Source organism: Pseudophryne corroboree, chromosome 5, assembly GCF_028390025.1.
Source record: "Pseudophryne corroboree isolate aPseCor3 chromosome 5, aPseCor3.hap2, whole genome shotgun sequence".
Lineage (NCBI taxonomy): Eukaryota > Metazoa > Chordata > Amphibia > Anura > Myobatrachidae > Pseudophryne > Pseudophryne corroboree.
Genome location: NC_086448.1, coordinates 742,249,154 through 742,276,601, shown reverse-complemented (window position 1 = coordinate 742,276,601; position 27,448 = coordinate 742,249,154). Strand labels below are relative to the sequence as shown.

Sequence of the window (27,448 nt, the reverse complement as noted above, 5' to 3'; positions counted from 1 at the left end):
CATAGATTTATTGTTGCTCCTGTACACACTACGCAACCATCTTTAAGATACCCTGGGATTTGAATAAAGATCAGATTGATATATTCGTCATCCGGTTGGCCGTACACACCACATCGTTCCCGACATCATCTCATCTGATACACAGCACAGAAGATGCTATGAACACTTAATTGTGCATACAACTTAACATATTATCTGATGTGTACCCACCTAAGTAGACTCAATCTTTCACCTTGGGTAATGCAAACTATAATCTGCCCATTTGTTGTTTCCGGCTAAATCGGAATGACAAATCGGGCATATCGTTAAGTGTATACACGACTGCACGTGATATCTTCTGGTCAGCCGTGCTGCACAGCCTAAGAGAAGATAGCGTGTATGATGTCATGTTGCAGAAGCAGCATGGCATTCTACATCGTCCGTTGTCTCCTGCATTATGCCAGTAGGGTGTATGCATGGCACGAAGCAGGATCCAGAACGATGTGTACCCATCCTAAGGCATTAAACAGATCAATAAAAAACAAATATAGAAAGTTTACTCAGTATGAAACCTGTACCTAAATTATACACATTCATTATATTATATTTAGAGAGAGTTGATAATAGGATTTTAATTACCTACCAGTAAGTCCTTTTCTCGTAGTCCATAAGGGATATTGGGGAGACTCAGGGGGTAATTCCAAGTTGATCGCAGCAGGAATTTTGTTAGCAGTTGGGCAAAACCATGTGCACTGCAGGGGAGGCAGATATAACATGTGCAGAAAGAGTTAGCTTTGGGTGGGTTATTTTATTTCTGTGCAGGGTAAATACTGGCTGCTTTATTTTTACACTACAAATTAGATTTCAGTTTGAACACACCACACCCAAATCTAACTCTCTCTGCACATGTTATATCTGCCTCCCCCTGCAGTGCACATGGTTTTGCCTAACTGCTAACAAAATTCCTGCTGCGATCAACATGGAATTACCCCCTCAGTACGATGGGGTATAGATGGGGCCCAAAGGAGCCGGTGCACTTTACATTTCTTAACTGGGTGTGCTGGCTCCTCCCCTCTAAGTCCCCTCCCACAGGCAGTTATAGGTAAAACAGTGCCCGAAGGAGAAAAGACATACTTGAGAAAAGGAACATAACAATGAGCGGTGAGATTTACACACCAGCACACCACGAACAGAAAACAACCAGCAACGGCTGGTAACAACAAACAGCAACAGCTGAACAGGTAACCATAAAAAAAAAAAAAAGATAACCTGCAGTAAAAGGCAACGCACTGAGGTGGGCGCCCAATATTCCTTATGGACTACAAGAAAAGGATTTACCGGTAGGTAATTAAAAATAGGATTTTGATAACCTACCGGTAAATCCTTTTCTCCTAGTCCGTAGAGAATGCTGGGGACGACATCAAGACCATGAGGTATCCGCAGGAGACATGGACACTCTAAAGACTTTTCATTGGGTGTGAACTGACTCCTCCCTCTATGCCCCTCCTCCGGACCTCAGTTGTAGGAACTGTGCCCAGGGAGACTGACATTTCGAGGAAAAGATTTACTTAAATTAGTGGTGAGATATCTACCAACTCACACCCTCAACCATGCCGCACACATGGTATTCAACATAACACACACCAACAGGCATGAAGCAATTGCAGCAACATGCTGAAACCAAGATAACACAACTTGTGTAACTATAATAACTAAACTGCAGGTAAAGTACACACTGGGACGGGCGCCCAGCATCTTCTACGGACTAGGAGAAAAGGATTTACCGGTAGGTTATCAAAATCCTATTTTCTCATACGTCCTAGAGGATGCTGGGGACGACATCAAGACCATGGGGTCTATACCAAAGCTCCAGTGCGGATGACCCTGCAGCATCGATTGACCAAACTTTAGGTCCTCATCGGCCAAGGTGTCAAACTTGTAGAACTTAGCAAATGTGTTTGACCCTGACCAAGTAGCTGCTCGGCAAAGTTGTAATGCAGAGGACGCCCAGGATGAGCCCACCTTCCTAGTGGAGTGGGCCTTTACCGACGTCGGTAACGCCAATCCAGCCGTAGTATGAGCTTGCTGAATCGTATTTCTAATCCAACGTGCAATAGTCTGCTTGGAAGCAGGACAGCCAGCCAATCTTGTTGTGATCATACAGGACAAACAGAGCCTCTGTTTTCCGTATACGAGCTGTTCTAGCAACATAGGTTTTCAAAGCTCTAACCACATCTAGAGACTTTGACTCAGCGAACGTGTCAGCAGCAACTGGCACCACAATAGATTGGTTTATGTGGAAAGAGGAAACCACCTTTGGAAGAGGGCTCTTGTGGGACAAGGCCCCCAATTCAGACATCCGCCTTGCGGATGCCAATGCCAAAAGCATCACCACTTTCCAAGTGAGAAACTTCAACTCTATTTCTTGTTGAGGCTCAAACCAACCCGACTGAAGGATCTGCAACACCACATTAAGGTCCCATAGTGCCACTGGAGGCACAAATGGAGGCTGGATGTTCAGAACCCCTTTTACGAACGTCTGAACTTCTGGAAAGGAGGCCAATTGTTTTTGAAAGAAAACTGATAAGTTAAAAATCTGGACCTTGATTGACCCCAATCTAAGGCCCGCAGAAAATGGAGAAAACGTCCCAACTCAAATTCTTCCGTAGGAGCCTTCTTGGATTCACACCAAGACACATAGCTTCTCCAAATACGATGGTAATGTTTAGACGTTACTCCTTTCCTGGCCTGAATAAGAGGGGTGTTGACTTCCTTGGGAATACCCTTTCGGGCTAGGATCCGACGCTCAACAGCCATGCCATTAAATGTAGCCGCGGTAAGTCTTGATACACACACGGCCCCTGCTGTAGTAGTAGGTCCTCTCGAGGAGGAAGAGGCCGAGGATCTTCTATGAGCAACTCCTGAAGATCTGGATACCAAGCCCTCCTTGGCCAGTCTGGGGCAATGAAGATTGCTCAAACTCTTGTTCTTATTTTGAGAACTTTTGGAATCAGTGGAAGTGGAGGGAAAACACATACCGACCGAAACACCCACTGGGTCACCAGTGCATCCACTGCTATTGCTTGAGGGTCTCTCGACCTGGAACAATATCTCTGAAGCTTCTTGTTTAGACGAGATGCCATCATGTCTACTTGAGGAACTCCCCCAAAGACTTGTCACCTCTGCGAAGACTTCTTGGTGGAGGCCCCACTCTCCTGGATGGAGATCGTGTCTGCTGAGGAAGTCTTCCCAGCTGTCCACTCCCGAAATGAAAATTGCTGACAGAGCTCTAACATGTCTTTCTGCCCAGAGGAGAATCCTTGTCACCTCTGCCATTGCCGCTCTGCTTTTCGTTCCGCCTTACCTGTTTATGTACGCGACTACTTTTACATTGTCCGACTGGATCTTGAAGAAGATGTACCGCTTGTAGAAGGACGTTGTAAATGGCTCTCAATTCCAGCACGTTTATGTGAAGGCAGGCTTCCTGACTTGACCATTTTCCTTGGAAGCTTTCCCCCTGTGTGACAGCTCTCCAGCCCCGGAGACTTGCATCCGTGGTTATTAGGACCCAGTCATGAATCCCAAACCTGCATTCCTCTAGTAGGCGAGAACTGTGTAGACACCACAGGAGCGAAATCCTGGCTTTGGGGGACAGGATTATTTTCCGGTGTATGTGTAGGTGGGATCCGGACCACTTGTCCAACAGGTCTCACTGGAATCCTCTGGCATGAAATCGGCCAAACTGTATGGCCCCGTAGGCCGCTACCATTTTCCCCCAACAACCGAATGCATTGATGGATCGATACGCTTGTTGGTTTCAATATTTGTTTGACCATTTTCTGGATTTCCAGAGCCTTTTCCACTGGAAGAAATACTCTCCGTACTTCTGCGTCCAGAATCATCCCTAAAAAGGACAATCTTGTCGTCGGTTTCAACTGCGACTTTGGAAAATTCATGATCCAACCGTGTTGTTGGAGTATTGACAGGGAGAGTGCGATGTTCTGCACCAACTGTTCCCTGGATCTCGCTTTTATCAAGAAATCGTCCAGATAAGGAATTATATTTACTCCTTTTTAACGAAGGAGGACCATCATCTCCGCCATCACCTTGGTGAACACCCTCGGTGCCGTGGAGAGTACGAACGGCAACGTCTGAAACTGGTAATGGCAATCCTGTACTGCGAATCTCAGAAAAGCTTGGCGAGGAGGATAAATGGGAACATGCAAGTAAGCATCTTTTATGTCTACTTACACCATGAAGTCCCCCTCTTCCAGGCTGGAAATCACTACCCTCAGGGATTCCATCTTGAACTTGAACCTTTTCAGGTAGATTCAGATTTTTCAGGTTTAAAACTGGTCTGACCGAGCCGTCCGGCTTCGGAACTACGAAGAGGCTTGAATAAAAAAAACCTTCTCCTTACTGTGCCAAGGGTACCAGGACAATGACCTGATCCGAACATAATTTTTGAATTGCTGTTGTTACTGCCTCTCTTCCCGGAAGAGAAGCTGGCATGGTCGATTTGAGAAATCGGCATCGGACGGAGGGGGGGGGGGGGGGGGGGGGAGGTCTTGAAACTCTACTTTGTACCCATGGGACACTATTTGTAAGACCCATTGGTCCAGGCCAGATTGAATCCAGATTTGGCTGAAAAGTTTCAGACGTGCTCTCACCCGAGCGGACTCCCGCAAGGGAGCCCCAACGTTATGCTGCAGATTTGGCAGAAGCAGGGGTGGTCTTCTGCTCCTGCGATCCGGGAGACGCTGCGGATTTCTTTCCTTTTCCCCTGCCTGCAAAAAAAAGGGGAGACCTTTGTCCTTTTTGTATTTGTTGGGCCGAAAGGACTGTATGTGAGAGTGATGTGACTTTTTCACCGGTGTAGGAGCATAAAGCAAGAATGTCGACTTACCTGCGGTAGCCGCCGAGACTAACGCATCCAGCCCATCACTAAACAAGGCCTCACATTTATACGGGAGAGCCTCCATATTTCTTTTGGAATCTGCATCAGCATTCCACTGGCGAATCCACAACGCCCCCCGAGCCGATACCGCCATGGTAGCGGTTCTTGATCCCAAGAAACCAATATATTTAATGGATTCTAGTACGTACGCAGCAGCGTCTTTGATATGACCTAACGTTAGGTGTATCTCGTCTCCATCTATTGTGTCAATGTCGAATGACAAGTTTTCTGACCACTTTTCAATAGCACTACTCACCCACTCACAGACAATGGGAGGCCTGAGTAGTGTCCCATTGGCCACATCAATAAAATCACCTCACTCACTTGCGGTCTGTCGGCTCCTTAAGTGAAGCCATTCCAGGCGCAGGGAGAAACACCTTTTCTCTTTTATGACAGGGTCCTGTCTAAATTGCGGGGTGACTCCCACCTTTTTTGGAAAAAGGTAAGCTGCCTGATATCCTTTTGGGAATCAGAAATTTCTTTTCAGGTTAAATCAGACCTGAGGTGGAGGGAAAATTACATTACTTCTTTACTAAAGTAAACCCTCCTCTTGTGGTAAAAGAGGGGGCTTCGTAACTTCAAACACCTCCTTTATAGCCAAAACATGTTTTGAATGCTTTTTTGCTAACTTAGGACCTATTCCCCTGGAATCACTAGTGTCGACACAGGAATCAGAGTCCGTGTCGGTATCAGTTTGTACTATTAGTGCAAATTTGTATGTGACCCAGAAAGGTCCCTGTGGATGAAAGGCAGAACTATTAAAAATCACATCTTCAACAGATTATTTTCATTTTCTGTATGAGATTCAGTCCAACCTCTAACTGATATGATTCACACTATCATGTAACCTTTCACCCAGTCAGGATCTTGGTGTCATATTACACCTCGGTGTCTCTAACATGTCTCCACAGAGTTCTCTACCACAGACATGTCACACACGTGCAGAACCACACCACAGACACTCCGGGATTTATAGGGGACAGACCCACAGTAAAATCTGTCAGAGGGACATAGATAGGATTTTGCCAGTTCACAACTCAGCACCAGTAACACAATGTCTGTGAAGACAAAATGCTCACTGACATTCAGCGCTTTTATAATGTTAATCACACAATTATATAGCACCAAATTCACTGTGGCCCCCCCTGTTTTGCACCCCGATACTTGTTCAGTAGTGGAGGAGGACCAGTGTCTCTGCAGCCCGAGGAGAGAGAAAATGGCGCTAAGCAGTGTGCTGGCTGACTGAGGAGGAAGCTCCACTCTTCACTCGTCAATGGTGTGTTTCTCCTCAGCTTTTAGGAGGTATTTTTTTTTTATACTGGCGGGGGTAGGACTGTGCCTCAGCAACTTATGCCCCTTATTTATGCCAGTTTCATGCTGCCCAGGGCGGCGCCCCCCCCCCCCCCCCCCCCCCCCAACGCCCTGCACCGCCTGTGTATGTGTGGGCAACATGGCGCGCTGCGATCCCGCCTGTCTTCTAACACTCACCTGTCTTCTGACTTCTGGCTCTGTGAGGGGGGTGACGGCGTGCTGTGGGAGTGAGCATCTAGGCACGGCTAGCGTTCAGCTCCCTTCTTGAGCTAATGGTGTCCTGTCAGCCAAAAGCAGAGCCATGAAACTCTTTAGGAAGTTGGTTCCTACTTCTGCCCCCTCAGTCCCACGAAGCAGGGAGTCTGATGCCAGCAGATCTCCCTGAAAATAAAAAACCTAACAAAAGTATTTTCAGAGAAACTCAGTAGAGCTCCTCAGAGTGCATCCAGTCAGCCTGGGCACATTTCTAAAACTGAGGTCTGGAGTAGGGGCATAGAGGGAGGAGCCATTTCACACCCAATGAAAAGTCTTTAGAGTGCCCATGTCTCCTGCGGATCCAGTCTATACCCCATGGTCTTGATGTCGTCCCCAGCATACTCTAGGACGTATGAGAAATCCTATTTTCTCTAGCATCCATAAAGGATATTGGGGAGACTTAGTACGATGGGGACGTCCCAAAGCTTTCAGAACGGGCGGGAATGTGCGGAGACTTCCGCAGCACCGCCTGCCTAAACTGGGTATCCTCTTTGGCCAGGGTATCAAACTTGTAGAACTTTACAAAAGTGTTCTTCCCCGACCAGGTAGCAGCTCGGCATAGTTGCAAGGCCGAGACTCCACGGGCAGCCACCTAAGGAAGAGCCCACCGATCTTGTAGAGTGGGCCTTCAGAGACTTTGGATAGGAAGTCGAAGCCAATGAGCAATGGACTGCTTCGAAGCAGGGCAACCTTTTTCCTGCGCATCACAGAGCACGAACATGGAATCCGTCTTTCTGATCTGAACCGTTCGCTTGACATAGATCTTCAAGGCTCGCACAGCATCTGATGCCTCCGGAGGAGGAACCACAATAGGTTGATTCAAGTGGAACGCAGAGACAACCTTTGACAGGAACTGCTGCCTAGTCCTGACCTCCGCTCTGTCCTCGTAAAGGACCAAGTAGGGACTTTTACACGATAAGGCCCCCAATTCTGAGACACGCCGAGCAGAAGCCAGGGCCAACAACATCACAGTCTTCCCCTTCTCTTCTGCAGTCATTAGAGGTTCAAACCAGGAGAACTGTAGAAATTCCAACACTACATTCAAATCCCAGGGTGCCGTGGGTGGCACAAAAAGGAGGTTGAATGTGAAACACCCCTTGCAAGAAAATCTGAACTTCTGGCAACACCGCCAATTTCTTCTGGAAGAAAATGGAGAGGGCTGACATCTGGACCTTAATGGAACCCAGACGTAAGCCCTTATCCACACTAGCTTGCTGGAAATGGAGGAAACGTCCCAAGTGAAACTCCGCAGACAGATACGTGTGTTCCTCGCACCAAGAGACATATCGCCTCCAGATAGGAGCGTTTTGACGTCACAGGTTTCCTGCCCTGAACCATCGTAGCAATAACCTTTTTGAAAAGGCCCTTGTGAGCTAGGATGTTCCGCTCAACCTCCATGCCGTCAAACGAAGTTGCCGTAAAACCGGGTAGACAAACGGTACTTGTTGAAGAAGATCTCTTCTTAGTGGTAGAGGCCAAGGGTCTTGGACGGACACGTCCAGAAGATCCGCGTACCACGCCCTATGAGGCCAATCCAGGGCAATCAGAATTGCCTGGACGCCTTGATTTCTGATTCGCTTGAGCACCCTTGGGAGCAACGGAATCAAAGGAAACAGGTAGACCAGCCGGTAAGGCCAAAGCGACGTCAGTGCATCCACTGCTCTCGCCTGAGGGTCCCCTGGTTCGGGAGCAATACCAATGAAGCTTCTTGTTGAGTCGAGAAGCCATCATGTCTATTTGTGGGAAGCCTCACTGGTCGATCTGCTGAAACACCCGATGGTGGAGCCCCCACTCCCCCGGGTGGAGATCGTGACGACTCAGGAAGTCCGCTTCCCAGTTGTCCACTCCCGGAATGAAGATTGCTGACATTGCTCTTGCATTTCTTTCTGCCCAGAGGAGTATCTTTGACACCTCTCGCATGCAGGCCCTGCTTTTGTCCCTCCTTGCCAAATGATGTACGCCACAGCTGTGGCGTTGTACGACTGTACTTGGATCGGGATCAGTATGAAATACCTCTAATCAAAATCCCGACAGCAATTGCACATTAATTATATTAATCCCAAACCTACTTTACATTTGATAAAATTATATTGTCATTCTTTATGTAAAACAATTACATGAAGATAAAATGTTTAACTTACTTTAATATCTTTTATTTTCTGTTTTTCAAAGTTATCTATGTCTTCCTCAAGGTGGCGACTTATTCTTGCTGCATCCATTGTTGCTCTCTGTAGTTCTGTTTCCGCCTTAAACACAGGTAGGATAAGTTATGGATTAGAGAACCATCCATTCTACCTTATCCTGTCAGTCAAGTGGCCTTTATTTATTATCACTATTACGCAATGGCTGAAAGGGGTTGCAAGGTTAGCAGCGTCACACGTTTTACAGCACCCCCTTAAGTCATTTCTACGGTGTTTGTGTACTGAAATAAATATATATTTTTTAAGCATATCAATAGGTTTGTCATAGTCTTGATTATTAAGGGTCATGGTTTAGTGAATAAATCATTGCTGTTCTAGATTAAGCAAGAATAATTATATATATATATATATATATATATATATATATATATATATATATATATATATGATTTTACTCACCGGTAAATCTATTTCTCGTAGTCCGTAGTGGATGCTGGGAACTCCGTAAGGACCATGGGGAATAGACGGGCTCCGCAGGAGACTGGGCACTCTAAAAGAAAGATTAGGTACTATCTGGTGTGCACTGGCTCCTCCCACTATGACCCTCCTCCAGACCACAGTTAGGATACTGTGCCCGGAAGAGCTGACACAAGGAGGAAGGATTTTGAATCCCGGGTAAGACTCATACCAGCCACACCAATCACACCGTATAACTCGTGATACTACACCCAGTTAACAGTATGAAATATAACTGAGCCTCTCAACAGATGGCTCAACAATAACCCTTAGTTAGGCAATAACTACATACAAGTATTGCAGACAATCCGCACTTGGGATGGGCGCCCAGCATCCACTACGGACTACGAGAAATAGATTTACCGGTGAGTAAAATCTTATTTTCTCTGACGTCCTAGTGGATGCTGGGAACTCCGTAAGGACCATGGGGATTATACCAAAGCTCCCAAACGGGCGGGAGAGTGCGGATGACTCTGCAGCACCGAATGAGAGAACTCAAGGTCCTCCTCAGCCAGGGTATCAAACTTGTAGAATTTAGCAAACGTATTTGCCCCTTACCAAGTTGCAGCTCGGCAAAATTGTAAAGCCGAGACCCCTCGGGCAGCCGCCCAAGATGAGCCCACTTTCCTCGTGGAATGGGCTTTCACCGATTTAGGATGCGGCAATCCAGCCGCAGAATGCTCCAGCTGAATTGTGCTACAAATTCAGCGAGCAATAGTCTGTTTAGAAGCAGGAGCACCTATTTTGTTGGGTGCCTACAGGATAAAAAGCGAGTCAGTTTTCCTGACTCCAGCCGTCCTGGAAATATACATTTTTAAGGCCCTGACTACGTCCAGTAACTTGGAATCTTCCAAGTCCCTAGTAGCCGCAGGCACTACAATAGGTTGGTTCAAGTGAAAAGCTGATACCACCTTAGGGAGAAACTGGGGACGAGTCCTCAATTCTGCCCTATCCATATGGAAAATCAGATAAGGGCTTTTACATGACAAAGCCGCCAATTCTGACACACGCCTGGCCGAAGCCAAGGCCAATAACATGACCACTTTCCACGTGAGATATTTCAAATCCACAGTTTTAAGTGGCTCAAACCAATGTGATTTTAAGAAACTCAACACCACGTTGAGATCCCAAGGTGCCACAGGAGGCACAAAAGGGGGCTGAATATGTAGCACTCCCTTTACAAATGTCTGAACTCCAGGCAGTGAAGCCAGTTCTTTCTGGAAGAAAATCGACAGAGCCGAAATCTGGACCTTAATGGAACCCAATTTTAGGCCTATAGTCACCCCTGACTGTAGGAAGTGCAGAAAACGACCCAGCTGAAATTCCTCTGTCTTCCTGGCCTCACACCACGCAACATATTTTCGCCAAATACGGTGATAATGGTTTGCGGTTACTTCTTTCCTGGCTTTTATCAGCGTAGGAATGACTTCTTCCGGAATGCTCTTTAGGATCCGGAATTCAACCGCCATGCCGTCAAACGCAGCCACGGTAAGTCTTGGAACTTGCTGTAGCAGATCCTGTCTGAGCGGTAGAGGCCATGGGTCCTCCGATATCATTTCTTGAAGTTCTGGGCACCAAGCTCTTCTTGGCCCATCCGGAACCACGAGTATCGTTCTTACTCCTCGTTTTCTTATTATTCTCAGTACCTTTGGTACGAGAGGCAGAGGAGGGAACACATAAACCGACTGGTACACCCACGGTGTCACTAGAGCGTCCACAGCTATTGCCTGAGGGTCCCTTGACCTGGCGCAATATCTAGTTTTTTGTTTAGGCGGGACGCCATCATGTCCACCTGTGGCCTTTCCCAACGGTTTACCAACAGTTGGAAGACTTCTGGATGAAGTCCCCACTCTCCCGGGTGTAGGTCGTGTCTGCTGAGGAAGTCTGCTTCCCAGTTGTCCACTCCCGGAATGAACACTGCTGACAGTGCTAAGACGTGATTTTCCGCCCATCGGAGAATCCTTGTGGCTTCTGCCATCTCCATCCTGCTTCTTGTGCCGCCCTGTCGGTTTACATGGGCGACTGCCGTGATGTTGTCTGATTGGATCAGTACCGGCTGGTTTTGAAGCAGAGGCCTTGCCAGACTTAGGGCATTGTAAATGGCCCTCAGTTCCAGAATATTTATGTGTAGGGAAGTCTCCTGACTTGACCAAAGTCCTTGGAAATTTCTTCCCTGTGTGACTGCCCCCCAGCCTCGAAGGCTGGCATCCGTGGTTACCAGGACCCAGTCCTGTATGCCGAATCTGCGGCCCTTTTGAAGATGAGCACTCTGCAGCCACCAAAGTAGAGATACCCTGGTCCTTGGAGACAGGGTTATCAGCCGATGCATCTGAAGATGCAATCCCGACCACTTGTCCAAGAGGTCCCACTGAAAGGTTCTTGCATGGAACCGGTCGAATGGAATTTTGCTTCGTAAGAAGCTACCATTTTTCCCAGGACTCGTGTGCAGTGATGCACCGATACCTGTTTTGGTTTCAGGAGGTCTCTGACTAGAGATGACAGCTCCTTGGCTTTCTCCTGCGGGAGAAACACTTTTTTCTGTTCTGTGTCCAGAACCATCCCCAGGAACAGTAGGCGTGTGGTAGGAACCAGCTGTGACTTTGGAATGTATAGAATCCATCCGTGCTGTTGTAGCACTTCCCGAGATAGTGCTACTCCGACCAACAACTGCTCCTTGGACCTCGCCTTTATAAGGAGATCGTCCAAGTACGGGATAATTAAAACTCCCTTTTTTCGAAGGAGTATCATCATTTCTGCCATTACCTTGGTAAAGACCCTCGGTGCCGTGGACAGTCCAAACGGCAGTGTTTGGAATTGGTAATGGCAATCCTGTACCACAAATCTGAGGTACTCCTGGTGAGGATGGTAAATGGGGACATGTAGGTAAGCATCCTTGATGTCCAGGGATACCATGTAATCCCCCTCCTCCAGGCTTGCAACAACCGCCCTGAGCGATTCCATCTTGAACTTGAATTTTTTTATGTATGTGTTCAAGGATTTCAAATTTAAAATGGGTCTCACCGAACCGTCCGGTTTCGGTACCACAAACAGTGTGGAATAGTAACCCCGTCCTTGTTGAAGTAGGGGCACCTTGACTATCACCTGCTGGGAATACAGCTTGTGAATTGCCTCTAGCACAGCCTCCCTGCCTGAGGGAGTTGTCGGCAAGGCAGATTTGAGGAAACGGCGGGGGGGAGACGCCTCGAATTCCAGCTTGTACCCCTGAGATACTACTTGAAGGATCCAGGGATCCACCTGTGAGCGAGCCCACTGATCGCTGAAATTTTTGAGGCGGCCCCCCACCGTACCTGGCTACGCCTGTGGAGCCCCCGCGTCATGCGGTGGACTCAGAGGAAGCGGGAATAGAATTTTGATTCTGGGAACTGGCTGACTGGTGCAGCTTTTTCCATCTTCCCTCGTCTCTGTGCAGAAAGGAAGCGCCTTTGACCCGCTTGCTTTTCTGAAGCCGAAAGGACTGTACCTGATAATACAGTGCTTTCTTAGGCTGTGAGGAAACCTGAGGTAAAAAATTTTCTTCCCAGCTGTTGCTGTGGATACGAGGTCCCAGAGACCATCCCCAAACAATTCCTCACCCTTATAAGGCTCTATGTGCCTTTTAAAGTCAGCATCACCTGTCAGTGTCAGGTCTCTAATACCCTCCTGACAGAATGGACATTGCATTAATTCTGGATGCCAGCCGGCAAAATATCCCTCTGTGCATCCCTCATATATAAGACGACGTCTTATGTTCGCAAAATAGTATCCCTGTTTGACAGGGTTACAGACCACGCTGCAGCAGCACTATCTGCAGGTCTCAGTCTAGTACCTGAGTGTGTAAATACAGACTTCAGGATAGCCTCCTGCTTTTTATCAGCAGGTACCTTCAAAGTGGCCGTATCCTAAGACGGCAGTGCCACCTTTTTTGACAAGCGTGTGAGCGCCTTATCCACCCTAGGGGATATCTCCCAGCGTAACTTATCCTCTGGCGGGAAAGGGTACGCCATCAGTAACTTTTTAGAAATTACCAGTTTCTTATCGGGGGAACCCACGCTTTTTCACACTTCATTCACTCATTTGATGGGGGAACAAAACACTGCCTGCTTTTTCTCCCCAAACATAAAACCCTTTTTTAGTGGTACTTGGGTTAATGTCAGAAATGTGTAACACATTTTTTATTGCCGGGATCATGTAACGGATGTTCCTAGTGGATTGTGTATATGTCTCAACCTCGTCGACACTGGAGTCAGACTCTGTGTCGACATCTGTGTCTGCCATCTGAGGGAGCGGGCGTTTTTGAGCCCCTGATGGCCTTTGAGACGCCTGGGCAGGCGCGGGCTGAGAAGCCGGCTGTCCCATAGCTGTTACGTCATCCAGCCTTTTATGTAAGGAGTTGACACGGTCGGTTTATACCTTCCACCTATCCATCCACTCTGGTGTCGGCCCCACAGGGGGCGACATCACATTTATCGGCATCTGCTCTGCCATCACATAAGCCTCCTCATCAAACGTGTCGACACAGCCGTACCGACACACCGCACACACACACAGGGAATGCTCTGACTGAGGACAGGACCCCACACAGCCCTTTGGGGAGACAGAGAGAGAGTATGCCAGCACACACCAGAGCGCTATATAATTTTGGGATTAACACTATATTGAGTGAATTTTTCCCAATAGCTGCTTGTATATACAATATTGCGCCTAAATTTTGTGCCCCCCCCCCCTCTCTTTTTAACCCTTTGAGCCTGAAAACTACAGGGGAGAGCCTGGGGAGCTGTCTTCCAGCTGCACTGTGAAGAGAAAATGGCGCCAGTGTGCTGAGGGAGAAGCCCCGCCCCTTTTTCAACTGACTTTCTCCCGCTTTTTCTGGAATACTGGCAGGGGTAATTTTACATCTATATAGCCTCTAGGACTATATATGATGTAGATTTGCCAGCCAAGGTGTCATATATTGCCCTCAGGGCGCCCCCCCCAGCGCCCTGCACCCTCAGTGACCGGAGTGTGAAGTGTGCATGAGGAACAATGGCGCACAGCTGCAGTGCTGTGCGCTACCTTGGTGAAGACCGAAGTCTTCTGCCGCCGATTTTCCGGACCTCTTCTTGCTTCTGGCTCTGTAAGGGGGACGGCGGCGCGGCTCCGGGAACGAACACCAAGGCCAGTTCCATGCGGTCGATCCCTCTGGAGCTAATGGTGTCCAGTAGCCTAAGAAGCCCAAGCTAGCTGCAAGCAGGTAGGTTCGCTTCTTCTCCCCTTAGTCCCTCGATGCAGTGAGTCTGTTGCCAGCAGGTCTCACTGTAAAATAAAAAACCTAAAATAAACTTTCTTTCTAGGAGCTCAGGAGAGCCCCTAGTGTGCATCCAGCTCGGCCGGGCACAGAAATCTAACTGAGGTCTGGAGGAGGGTCATAGTGGGAGGAGCCAGTGCACACCAGATAGTACCTAATCTTTCTTTTAGAGTGCCCAGTCTCCTGCGGAGCCCGTCTATTCCCCATGTTCCTTACGGAGTTCCCAGCATCCACTAGGACGTCAGAGAAATATTATATATTTACACACACACACACACACACACACACACACAATTAAATGACACAGAGCTGACAGATACACTATACACGTATATAATTATTGTTACTGCAGATATACTGACTATCCCCCAATAATTACCTATTTGTTCTTAAAAACTAAAGTTGAAGTGGCCTTGCCTAAATTAGACTTAATGAACTGTAGCCTTACTAGGTTAACAAACCAAAATCACTAGGTTTCTGTGTGAAGGCTAAATAACAAGTCATAAATTGTGTAAGAATTAAAAGTAGTCGATCCATCTGATCCTGAGAGTTCATGGAAATGACGTTTATACCTGTGACTTTATATTGATTAAGGAAGACAAAATCAGATCAAATACATTATACACAATAAAATGACAATCTTGTGTACATTAATTACTATTCTAGAACTTACTGTAAATAAGGCATACTCCTATGTTAGACAAGAGTTTCCCAGCTACATATTTATCCTCTGAGAAAAAGCAGCACTTTAAGCTGCCGGCCTACTGAAATTAATGGTTTAGTGAAGGTGGTGTCAATCAAGCAGATTTCTTGCCCTGACCTGTTGTAAGCAGCATTAGGGGCCAGAAAAAAATAAATAAAAAATGATATTATATACAGGGGCCAGAAAAATAAATAAATATATATGCGATAGAGAAGAAAACCAGCGCCAGTTGTGATAAAACTACCGTAATATATATATTACACATATACACACACACACACACACACACACACACACACACACACACACACACACACACACACACAGCTCAAAAAAATAAAGGGAACACTAAAATAACACATCCTAGATCTGAATGAATGAAATTCCGTATATACTCGAGTATAAGTCGACCCGAATATAAGCCGCGGCACCTAATTTCCCCCCCCAAAAACTGGGAAAACTTATTGACTCGAGTATAAGCCTAGGGTGGGAAATGCAGCTCTAGCCGTACACAGCCCTCATACTGCCAGATATGCCCTCATACTGCCAGATATGCCCCCACAGTGCCAGATATGCCCCCACAGTGCCAGATATGCCCCCATGGTGCAAGATATTTGCCCTCATAGTGCCAGATATGCCCCCCAGTACTAGATATGCCCCCACAGTGCTAAATATGCCCCCATGGTGCCAGATATTTGCCCTCATAGTGCCAGATATGCCCCCACATTGCCAGATACACATTCCCCCACGGTGCCAGATATGCTCCCACAGTGCCAGATATGCCCTCATAGTGCCACATATGCCCTCATACTGCCAGATAATCCCCCACAGTGCCAGATATGCCCCCACAGTGCCAGATATGCCCCCACAGTGCCAGATATGCCATCATACTGCCAGATAATCCCCCACAGTGCCACATATGCCCTCATAGTGCCAGATATGCCCCCACAGTGCTACATATGCCCCCACAGTGCCAGATACCGTATGCCCTCATAGTGCCAGATATGCCCAGCCCCCAACTACCCCCCCCCGACACACCCACGCTCCCCCCCCCCCCCCCCCCCCGTAGCCTGTCTCCACTCACCATCAATGACGGGGCACGGGAGTGCAGGCAGTGCGGGCAGCGGTGGCGGGCCTTGGGACAGAACGCAGCGGCTGAGGAGGCGGGCGGCGCTTCAGCGAGCATGGAGGGGGAGAAGGATGGCTGCAGCAGCGTCACTGGTTGATGCACCAATTACAGTGCACTGCTGCGGCTCCCGAGTCCCCCTCCCTCCTCCTTCTTCCCTCATGGCTGCTCCCTGCGCTCTGCTCCTGCACAGGACTCCGGGAGCATCACTCCAGTATAAGCCGAGGGGGAGCTTTTCAGCACAAAAAATGTGCTGAAAAACTCGGCTTATACTCGAGTATATATGGTATTCTTATTAAATACTTTATTCTTTACATAGTTGAATGTGCTGACAACAAAATCACACAAAAATTATCAATGGAAATCAAATTTATTAACCCATGGAGGTCTGGATTTGGAGTCACACTCAAAATTAAAGTGGAAAAACACACTACAGGCTGATCCAACTTTGATGTAATGTCCTTAAAACTAGTCAAAGTGAGGCTCAGTAGTGTGTGTGGCCTCCACACAACGCCTGGGCATGCTCCTGATGAGGTGGCGGATGGTCTCCTGAGGGATCTCTTCCCAGACCTGGACTAAAGCATCCGCCAACTCCTGGACAGTCTGTGGTGCAACATTGGTGGATGGAGCAAGACATGATGTCCCAGATGTGCTCAATTGGATTCAGGTCTGGGGAACGGGCGGGACAGTCCATAGCATTAATGCCTTCGTCTTGCAGGAACTGCTGACACACTCCAGCCACATGAGGTCTAGCATTGTCTTGCAATAGGAGGAACCCAGGGCCAACCGCACCAGCATATGGTCTCACAAGGGGTCTGAGGATCTCATCTCGGTACCTAAGGGCAGTCAGGCTACCTCTGGCGAGCACATGGAGGGCTGTGCGGCCCCCCAAAGATATGCCACCCCACACCATTACTGACCCACTGCCAGACCGGTCATACTGGAGGATGTTGCAAGCAGAAGAACGTTCTCCTTGGCGTCTCCAGACTCTGTCACATGTGCTCAGTGAGAACCTTTCATCTGTGAAGAGCACAGAGCGCCAGTGGCGAATTTGCCAATCTTGGTGTTCTCTGGCAAATGCTAAACGTCCTGCACGGTGTTGGGCTGTAAGCACAACCCCCACCTGTGGACGTCGGGCCCTCATACCACCCTCATGGAGTCTGTTTCTGATCGTTTGAGTAGACACATGCACATTTGTGGCCTGCTGGAGGTAATTTTGCAGGGCTCTGGCAGTGCTCCTCCTGTTCCTCCTTGCACAAAGGCGGAGATAGCGGTGCTGCTGCTGGGTTGTTGCCCTCCTACGGCCTCCTCCACGTCTCCTGATGTACTGGCCTGTCTCCTGGTAGTGCCTCCATGCTCTGGACACTACGCTGACAGATACAGCAAACCTTCTTGACACAGCTCGCATTGATGTGCCATCCCGGATGAGCTGCACTACCTGAGCCACTTGTGTGGGTTGTAGACTCCGTCTCATGCTACCACTAGAATGAAAGCACCGCCAGCTTTCAAAAGTGACCAAAACATCAGCCAGAAAGCATAGGAGCTGAGAATTGCCTATAATTTCCACCTGTTGTCTATTCCATTTGCACAACAGCATGTGAAATTGATTGTCAATCAGTGTTGCTTCCTGAGTGGACAGTTTGATTTGACAGAAGTGTGATTGACTTGGAGTTACATTGTGTTGAAGTGTTCCCTTTATTTTTTTGGGCAGTGTATATAAACTTTGTTTAATACACAAAGTTACTAAAAATATTGTATTATATGACCTTCAGGCTGTGTGTATAAGGTGTATATGAAACATAAATGAATTGCGTGAATGTATACACACTTTGTTTAATACACAAAGTTCTTAAAAAAACGAGTTTTATGGTAAGAACTTACCTTTGTTAAAACTCTTTCTGCGAGGTACACTGGGCTCCACAAGGATTTGACAATGGGGTGTAGAATAGGATCTTGATCCGAGGCACCAACAGGCTCAAAGCTTTGACTGTTCCCAGAATGCACAGTGCCGCCTCATATATCACCCCGCCTCCCAGCACAGGAGCTCAGTTTTTAGTTAACCAGCCCAATGCAGTAGCAGGAAAAGAGACGACAACGGTTAGTAGCCACATACACCACACTCTCACGACAGGAGAAGTGTCAGCGGTTAATGCAATACCAACCCAAAGAAGCCAAGTGCGTCAGGGTGGGCGCCTCGTGGAGCCCAGTGTACCTCGCAGAAAGAGTTTTAACAAAGGTAAGTTCTTACCATAAAACTCGTTTTCTGCTGCGGGTTACACTGGACTCCACAAGGATTGGACAATGGGGATGTCCTAAAGCAGTTCCTTATGGGAGGGGACGCACTGTAGCGGGCACAAGAACCCGGTGTCCAAAGGAAGCATCCTGGGAAGCGGCAGTATCGAAGGTATAGAACCTTATGAACGTGTTCCCTGAGGACCACGTAGCCGCCTTGCACTATTGATCAAGGGTCGCACCACGTTGGGCTGCCCAAGAAGGTCCAACAGACCGAGTAGATTGGGCCTTAATGTGATCAGGAGCAGAGAGACCAGCCTTCACATAAACATGTGCAATCACCATTCTAATCCATCTGGCCAGAGTTTGCTTGTGAGCAGGCCAGCAACGTTTGTGAAATCCAAACAAAACAAAGAAGGAATCAGATTTTCTAATAGAAGCAGTTCTCTTCACATAGATACGGAGAGCCCGTACCACATCCAAAGATCACTCTTTGGGAGACAAATCAGGAGAGACAAAGGCCGGAACCACAACCTCCTGATTAAGGTGGTACGAAGAAACCACCTTAGGTAAATATCTGTGACGAGTCCTAAGAACCGCCCCGTCACGGTGAAAAATCAGATATGGGGAACTACAAGACAAGGCACCCAGATCCGACACTCTTCTAGCAGAGGCAATAGCCAGCAAGAACACCACCTTAAGGGAAAGCCACTTAAGGTCAACTGAACCAAGAGGTTCAAATGGAGGCTCCTGCAACGCCTCCAAAACCATCGACAAGTCCCAAGGAGCCACAAGCGGGACATAGGGAGGTTGGATACGCAACACACCCTGAGTGAAAGTATGAACATCAGGTAAAGTCGCAATTTTTCTCTTAAACCACACCGACAAGGCAGAAATATGAACCTTGAGGGAGGCCAGACGCAGGCCTAAATCTAGGCCTTGCTGCAGAAAAGCCAAAAGTTTGGCTGTACTAAACTTGGAAGCATCATAATTGTTAGAGGCGAACCAAACAAAGTAGGAATGCCAGACCCTATGATAAATCTGAGCAGAAGCCGGTTTCCGGGCCCGCAACATAGTTTTAATGACCCCTTCAGAAAACCCTTTAGCCCTCAAGACGGAAGCTTCAAGAGCCACGCCGTCAAAGATAGCCGGGCTAAGTCCTGGTAGACACAGGGGCCCTGAACGAGGAGGTATGGGCGTTGTGGAAGTAGAATTGGACGCTCTGACGATAGGCCCTGCAGGTCTGAGAACCAGTGCCGCCTGGGCCATGCTGGAGCTATGAGAAGCAGATTTCCTTTTTCTTGTTTGAACTTCCAAATTACCCTGGGCAGGAGTGACACCGGAGGGAACGCATACGGCAGCCAAAACCTCCACGGTACCGCCAGCGCATCCACGAATGCTGCTTGAGGATCCCTTGTCCTTGCTCCGAAGACCGGAACCTTGTGACTGTGTCGAGACGCCATCAGATCCACGTCTAGAATACCCCACTTTTTCCACGAGGAGTTGAAACACTTCTGGATGGAGGCCCCACTCGCCGGCATGCACGTCCTGACGACTGAGAAAGTCCGCTTCCCAATTCAGGACTCCCGGAATGAATATTGCTGATATGGCGGTAGATGGCGTTCCGCCCAACGTAGAATCCGTGAGACTTCCTTCATTGCCAAACGGCTTCGAGTGCCGCCTTGATGATTTATGTAAGCGCTGTGGTGGCATTGTCCGACTGTACTTGAACAGGACGGTTCTGAATTAAATGCTGGGCCAGGTTCAACGCATTGAAGACCGCCCGCAATTCCAGAATGTTGATCGAGAGGAGAGATTCCTCCTTGGTCCACCGACCCTGAAGGGAGTGTTGCTCCAGCACCGCGCCCCAACCTCTTAGACTGGCATCTGTCGTCAACAGGACCCAGTTGGATATCCAGAAGGGACAACCCCTGCACAATTGTTGGTCCCGGAGCCACCAGTGTAGCGACAGACGGACCTCCGGAGTCAAGAAGATAATTTGAGATCTGATCCGGTGAGGCAGGCCGTCCCACTTGGCTAGAATCAGCCTCTGGAGGGCTGAGAATGGAATTGAGCAATGCCCAGCACCTGCATTGCCGAATGTATTGACACTTGCGGACGAGAAATGATGCAACGAATCCTGTCCTGAAGCTTCAGGACTTTCTCCTGAGACAAGAACAACCTCTGGTTGTGAGTGTCCAACAACGCTCCCAGGTACACCATGCTCTGAGCAGGGACCAGGGAGGATTTCTTCCAGTTGATGAGCCACACGTGGGCTTGTAGAAACCGGACAGTCATATCCAGATGACGCAGAAGATCTGGGGAATTTGCCAGGATTAACAAGTCGTCCAGATACGGCAGTATCCTGACCCCTTGACGGCGGAGTACCACCGCCATAACTTTGGTGAAGACTCGCGGAGCCGTTGTTAAACCAAAAGGTAATGCCCGAAACTGGTAATGTAGGTTGCCAATAGCGAACCTCAGGTATTGTTGATGTGACACTGCTATAGGAATATGCAGGTAAGCATCCTGTATGTTCAAAGAGACCATGTAGTCCCCAGGTTCCAAGGCCAGAACTATAGAGTTAAGGGTTTCCATACGGAACTTGGAAACCTTCACAAACCTGTTCAATGCCTTGAGGTTGAGAACGGGCCGGGAGGACCCATTCGGTTTCGGGACTAGAAACAGCGGAGAATAGTACCCCCGGCCCCTCTGAGCAAGAGGCACCTGTACTACGACTCCTGTATCCAGGAGGGTCTGTACTACAGAGTGTAGAGTTTTTGCCTTTGTCTGGTCCAAAGGGACGTCTGTCTGGCAAAATCGATGAGGGGGGTCGGTATTTGAAGGCTATGGCGTAACTTCGAGTGACGACTTCCCGTACCCAGGCATCTGAAGTGGTCTTCAACCATTCCTGGGTATACCCTAGAAGCCGGCCCCCCACCCTGGGATCCCCCAGGGGGAGGCCCGCCCGTCATGCGGCAGGCTTATCGGTCTTGGCAGCTGGCTGACGGGCAGCCTAGGCTCTTTTGGGCTTCGGCTTACCAGGTTTGGAAGTGCGGGCCTGCTTATGGTACGCCTGACCTTTTGCTTTACCTGAAGGACGAAAGGGGCAAGAGGACGCACCTTTAGCCTTCGACACAGAAAAAGCGGTATAAAGCAGACAGGCAGTTTTGGCAGTAGCCAAGTCAGCTACAATCTTATTTAAGTCCTCCCCAAACAGAATATCTCCCTTGAAAGGGAGTACCTCCAGGGTTTTTCTAGAGTCCAGATCCACAGACCAGGATCTCAGGCACAATATCCGGCGAGCCAGGACTGACGTAGTAGAGGCCTTGGCTGCTAGGATACCGGTATCAGAAGCCGCCTCTTTAATATATCGAGAAGCTGTGACAATATATGACAAGCATTGTCTAGCATGGTCAGAAGAGATTTCAGCTTCTAACTCCAAGGCCCATGCTTCAATGGCCTCTGCAGCCCATGTAGCTGCAATAGTGGGACTTTGTGCAGCACCCGTGAGGGTGTAAATCGCTTTCAGACAACCCTCCACACGTTTATCCGTAGGCTCTTTTAGAGACATGACGGTAGTGACAGGTAGAGCTGAGGAAACCACCATCCTAGCCACATGTGAGTCTACTGGAGGAGGCGTTTCCCAATTTTTAGACAGCTCTGGCGCGAGGGGATAGCGAGCCAGCATCTTCTTTTGAGGCACAAACTTCGTACCCGGGTTTTCCCAGGGTTCCTGACGTATATCCACTAGGTGGTCAGAGTGAGGTAAAACTTGTTTAATCACCTTCTGACGCTTGAACCTATCTGGTTTCTTAGGAGGGACGGATGGCTCGGGATCATCCGTAATCTGCAAAATTAACTTAATAGCCTCCAAAAGATCAGGAACATCCACATGTGAACTACCCTCCCCATCAGCCGTATCTGAGTCAGAACCTGAGGGGTCAGTATATGTGCAGTCTTCATCAGACGAGGTGTCAGTGACAGCAGTGGATTGTGAGGAGATAAGCGCTCGCTTAGAGGACCTCTTGGACTTAGGTGAGCATTGGTCAGACTTTTTAGTAGTCAAGGACTGGTTCAACTTCTTTAATTGAGCAGATAAATCGTCTGCCCACGGCGGGTTAGCTGCAGGGACCACATACGGTTGCACCGGCATTGGGGGTCCCATAGGGGGAGTTAGTTTATGAACTAGCGTATGCAGAAGCGTGGAAAAAGCGGCCCACGGTGGGTCAGTATGCGCCTCCGTTGCCACGGTCCCACTGGGGGGCAAGGAGCCCCCAGAACCAGAGCCAACAGCTGCTATATTCTCCTCATATGGCCCCATGGCGTCAGCAACACCGGCAGTGTGTTCAGCCCCAGAACTGTTACCCTCAGAAGCAGACATGATATAACTTGCAGCATGAGGTTAACACAGTACAATTATCAGCAGCACAATACCTCTGAACCCAAACCCCTGCGCAGTGTAGTCAGCACTAGCAGAGATACAGGAGAGATATGGTGACTAAATCACAGAGAAAAATACGTAATACAGTATATCTTTGTGAAAATCCTATATTAGATAACACCTGACGCACCAAGCCCCCTCAGGTTATGGAATATAGGGATAGCAGGTTGAGTGAGAGACACGAAATGGACAACACTCAGCTATCAAATGCACACACAGAAGGTCACAGTTTGTACAATGCAGAAGTTATTACTGACAATAATACTGCACTGGACTAGTTTACACAGCTATATAACAATAGATATAACAGTACACAGTAAGAACTGGATGTATATCACAGGGTAATTGTACTATAAAACCCTGACTAATTGGACTCTTTCTTAACTATCACTGTCTAAAAAGGCAGGTAGAATACTTAAGTGTCATGTAAAGTCACAGCGCTGACAACCAGGCGGCTTTACATAGGAGGATTTGCCCAAGCAGTCCCAGGAACAGTGAGCTGAGGGATAATGGCGCCGCAGACACTGACAGGGAGTTAGGAAAAGACAGCTATGCAGCTCCAGGGCGGGAACACTTGCTAGAAATGGCGCCCTGGGGCTGGGGGCTTCAGGTCTAAGCCTTATCCCCTCTGCTGGCAAAACCACCGGGTACTGTGGGCGATATAAGAATTGGTTTAGAGAGAAAACCTGACCTGCGCCCATGCCCTGGTGATCTAGTGGGATCACCTGTACTGCCACAGTGTCCACTGACCGCGCCGGATCGCGATAAAGACCGGGTCCCGCAAGCGGGACCCACTTGCAACCTTCCGAAGCGTGACCACGCGATCCTGGAGAGCCCCAGCCGTGTGTGTCTAACGTGAAGAAAACTGGGGCCTCCGCTGTAGGTACCCGGCAACCAGGGCTCGGGAGTGTACAGCGCCGCTGGGGAGAGCTGGAGCTGCAGCAGTGAATGTCACAAGACATTTACCACCGCTGCTGCCCTTGAAGTCTTCACTTTTTACCTCATAAAAAGCTTTTCTTAGGGCTGCTTGGAGCAGCCCCTCTGTTAAGAACCTGCTTACTGCAGCACCAACTTACAAAACTGAGCTCCTGTGCTGGGAGGTGGGATGATATAGGAGGCGGCGCTGTGCATTCTGGGAACAGTCAAAGCTTTGAGCCTGTTGGTGCCTCAGATCAAGATCCTACTCTACACCCCATTGTCCAATCCTTGTGGAGCCCAGTGTACCCCGCAGCAGAAATATTGGCTAAAATTACCTTTAAGCTGTGTTTATAAGGTGTATATGAAACATAAATGCATTCTGTGCTTCGACTTGGGTCCCATCACCATGATCTCATTATGGTGTGCAATTATTCCAAAATATGGAAAAATCCAATATCCAAAATATTTTTGGTCCCAAGCATTTTGGATAAGGGATACTCAACCTGTATATATATGTATGAAGTATAAGAGTAGCCATAGAAGGTCGAGGGGGAGATCAACCGGTGGCCCGACATTTCAAGGAATTTAACCACAGCATCTCTTCTATTCGATATAAAATTATAGACGGGGTGCCAGAGTCCTCAAGAGGGGGCAACAGAGGCCGTATTCTACTGCAAAAGGAGGCTCGGTGGATCCATACTCTACAGACGGTGAAACCTCTGGGACTCAATGACTTATTATCTTACACCTGCTTTTTATGATTTAAAGAGATCGATGTATCTAGTATACTTCAGGGAGATAATAGGGTCGGATATTCATGGTTCAGTGTGAATATTGTCTAGTAGTCATAGATTATACTCAGTACAGTTTACCATCTGTTGTTGTGTAATTGGTGTAGGTATGCCCCCGTTAAACGATTCATACATATGAACAACGGACTCATGGTCCCTTGTTTTGGCACTGCTGATTACTATGCATGCAGGCCAGCAGGGACAGTAATGATTTATAGTACAAAGTATTGAGTTTTCGTTATGCAGTGGGTATTTGTCCTTCCCACACACTAGTAAGTGATTGCACAGCAAACTTTATGTTACTAATCAGACATCCATTGCGTTCTCCCACAGCCGATTTTGGTTTCCATGGTGATGGGTCACTGTTTACATTTCTGCCACGCCCCCCTCTGACGCCGGGTCGCCGGCGCTGGCCAGTGCCAATGACGTCATCGGGTCTCTGCGGGCGCCGTGGACGGACTGCACGCGCGGTGTTTGGTAATGTATAAATGTTCTTATTCTGTAATTACATGGTTGTCTTGATAAAAGGGGTAATACCCTGAAACGTTGGCATCAAACTGTGTTGTTTGAATGTTTAAAAACAAGTCCCTGAGTGCCAGCTCATTTTCATGCCATATACTGATTCCAGAGGGCAGGGCACCGGAGCAGATTGACGTTTATCACAAGCTTAGAGTGCCGGACTTCTATATATATATATATATATAAAAAGATTTCCCCAGGGAGCTAGTGATATTCTTTGGTATATCGAACGTTTTCACTTATACAGTAAAACAGTCATAAGAAATAGACTTGTTTATTTTATAAAATACAGTAAAAATGTGCTGTATCACAATGTATCCACAGAGACAATAAACGATGTTTCGTACAGATATTTGTGTTGGTAACAATTCATTTCAGTCACATATCGACATGATGATTAATCCTCCTTGAAGGAATGACCAAATCGCTGTCTTAACCATATACATATATATATATATATATACACATACATACATACATATTATATATATATATATATATATATATATATATATATATATATATATATATACATACATACATATACATACACATATGCATGCATATACATACATACATACATACATACATAAACACATGCAAATGTTTTGCAAGCTCGGCACTCTATATAAATGATGTACACAGCCGCGGTGCCATCCAAAAGGAATAAACAATGTGTTGCTGCGAGAGGTGGCACTCAGAGGACTTCTCATAGAGAAACACATTGCACAACCACAAGTACAGTACTGACGTTTCGGAAATTTACTTCCTTCTTCAGAGTACTGTACTTGTGGTTGTGTAGTGTGTTTCTTTATGAGAAGTCCTCTGAGTGCCACCTCTTGCAGAAACACATTTATATATATCTATATATCTGATTTAGATCTATCTATCTATCTATCTATCTATCTATTTGCTGACTCAAACCATCTCCATCTTCACATTTGTGTAACTCAACATTTTGCACACGGTAACCATTTAGTCTGTCAAAACAAAGGGTTTTTAATTTAAGGACTATGGGGCAAGGTTCAATTGTCGGCAGGAAATTTAAAAAACAGCAGAGTTTTTTCCCCACAGGTGCAGGGTTGCTGGACTGAAAAACTGCATCTTTTTTCTCGCACCACCAGAGCAAGTCTGATTATTCCTAAAATCGTTAATTGGTCTTGTCCACCCCCACCAGGACCAATTAAGCAATTGCAAGCTTCCAACTAGCTTAATTAGTCTGTAATTATTCACCTTCCAAAGTGGGTATTTCTGCAGCCAGGTGAGTATGTGTGGAGTGTCTGTGAGTGTGTGTCAGTGCCAGTGTGTAAAAGTGTGAGAGTGACCCCACCCCTCCGGAGACGGCCACTGGGATAACTACAACACCCAGCAGCCCTTGCGCCTCCCCGCGGCCCAGGGACTCCCCGCAGCCCACCCCCAGTGAGAAGATGGAGGGCCACAGGAGAGGTGAGTATCTTTTTGTTTTTGTTTTCATGCATCACAGGATTTTCAGCTGTAAAAACCTCGCACTGTTTTTTTATTTAATTGTATACTGTGGGTATCTGAAGCATGCATACCCGTGGTAATACAAAATCAGGCTCAAGGTACACAAGGTTTTTAAACTCACACCTAATTGAATCCACCCCCCTTTCCACAGTGTTCTGGAACACTGGCCATTGCCCCTCTTGTCCCTCTCCCCAAACGGTCACAACATGTCAATCATGCTGCGGCTTGGGGTGTATTGCCACTGTCGTCGCAGAGACAGATCTGCACATGCGCAGCATAGATCCTGCATGCGCTGATCTATATCCATCGGAGATGTACACAATCCATCGGGTATGCATATATCTCTGTATTAGGCCCATAATGATTACAGGGGAAGATGTACTATAGCGGCATGGATCGCTCTTCCTGCTACGTCTCTAACCAGGGCAAAGCAGGAAACCATGCTGACCAGATGTATTAACATCTCAACTACTGGAGTGAAAACTCCCCTCTGTGGCAATCCCGGTCAGAGACCACAGCGCATTAGCCTAGTGCGGATGCAGTGTCTCACTGTCCGACCGGCTCCACTGGGCATGCGCAAGAACGCACAAGCATCGCAAGATCTCCCACGCAGCCCAGAACCTGACGCAGTGGCTGTGAATGGGGCAACCACACCTGCAGCTGTCAGAAGAGTCAGTGCTACTGACCATACATACATTGCGTGCTATCCTGTAGAAAGCAGCACAGATAAAGACAGGGCGTATAGTGCCCAGGTCATTTACCACACATCTCCGCATTTATACATGGG

At 47.8% G+C, this 27,448-nt stretch overlaps 1 protein-coding gene across 1 annotated transcript in view; it reads right to left on the bottom strand.

Annotated features, from left to right (window-relative positions):
• The window catches only part of CIBAR1 (CBY1 interacting BAR domain containing 1), a 122,419-nt gene that overhangs the window by 32,521 nt on the left and 62,450 nt on the right, over positions 1-27,448 (bottom strand). Inside the window, exons 5-6 of the mRNA XM_063924099.1 lie at positions 15,016-15,021; positions 8,644-8,748 (exon numbers count right to left, since the gene is read on the bottom strand). Of these exons, the coding sequence (XP_063780169.1) occupies positions 8,644-8,748; positions 15,016-15,021 (111 nt within the window). The remainder of the gene's footprint in view (positions 1-8,643; positions 8,749-15,015; positions 15,022-27,448) is intronic.